Source organism: Tupaia chinensis, unplaced genomic scaffold, assembly GCF_000334495.1.
Source record: "Tupaia chinensis unplaced genomic scaffold, TupChi_1.0 Scaffold000503_1, whole genome shotgun sequence".
NCBI classification, from domain to species: Eukaryota; Metazoa; Chordata; class Mammalia; order Scandentia; family Tupaiidae; genus Tupaia; species Tupaia belangeri.
In genome coordinates, this window is record NW_006160015.1 from 1884797 (window position 1) to 1885202 (window position 406).

General features: G+C 67.7%; 1 protein-coding gene across 1 annotated transcript in view; it reads left to right on the forward strand.

Moving 5' to 3' along the window:
- Positions 1–12: 12 nt before the first annotated feature.
- SOX21 (SRY-box transcription factor 21) overlaps positions 13–406 on the forward strand; it is a 2803-nt gene continuing 2409 nt past the window's right edge. Inside the window, exon 1 of the mRNA XM_006156612.1 lies at positions 13–387. Coding sequence (XP_006156674.1) covers positions 13–387 — 375 coding nt within the window. The remainder of the gene's footprint in view (positions 388–406) is intronic.

Below are 406 nucleotides of genomic sequence, written 5' to 3' on the forward strand. Positions count from 1 at the left end.
CACGGCGACAGCATGTCTAAGCCCGTGGACCACGTCAAGCGGCCCATGAACGCCTTCATGGTGTGGTCGCGGGCCCAGCGACGGAAGATGGCCCAGGAGAACCCCAAGATGCACAATTCGGAGATCAGCAAGCGCCTGGGCGCGGAGTGGAAGCTGCTCACGGAGTCGGAGAAGCGGCCGTTCATCGACGAGGCGAAGCGCCTGCGCGCCATGCACATGAAGGAGCACCCAGACTACAAGTACCGGCCACGGCGCAAGCCCAAGACGCTGCTCAAGAAGGACAAGTTCGCTTTCCCGGTGCCCTACGGCCTGGGCAGCGTGGCGGACGCCGAGCACCCGGCGCTCAAGGCGGGCGCGGGACTGCACGCGGGGGCGGGCGGCGGCCTGGTGCCGGAGTCGCTGCTCG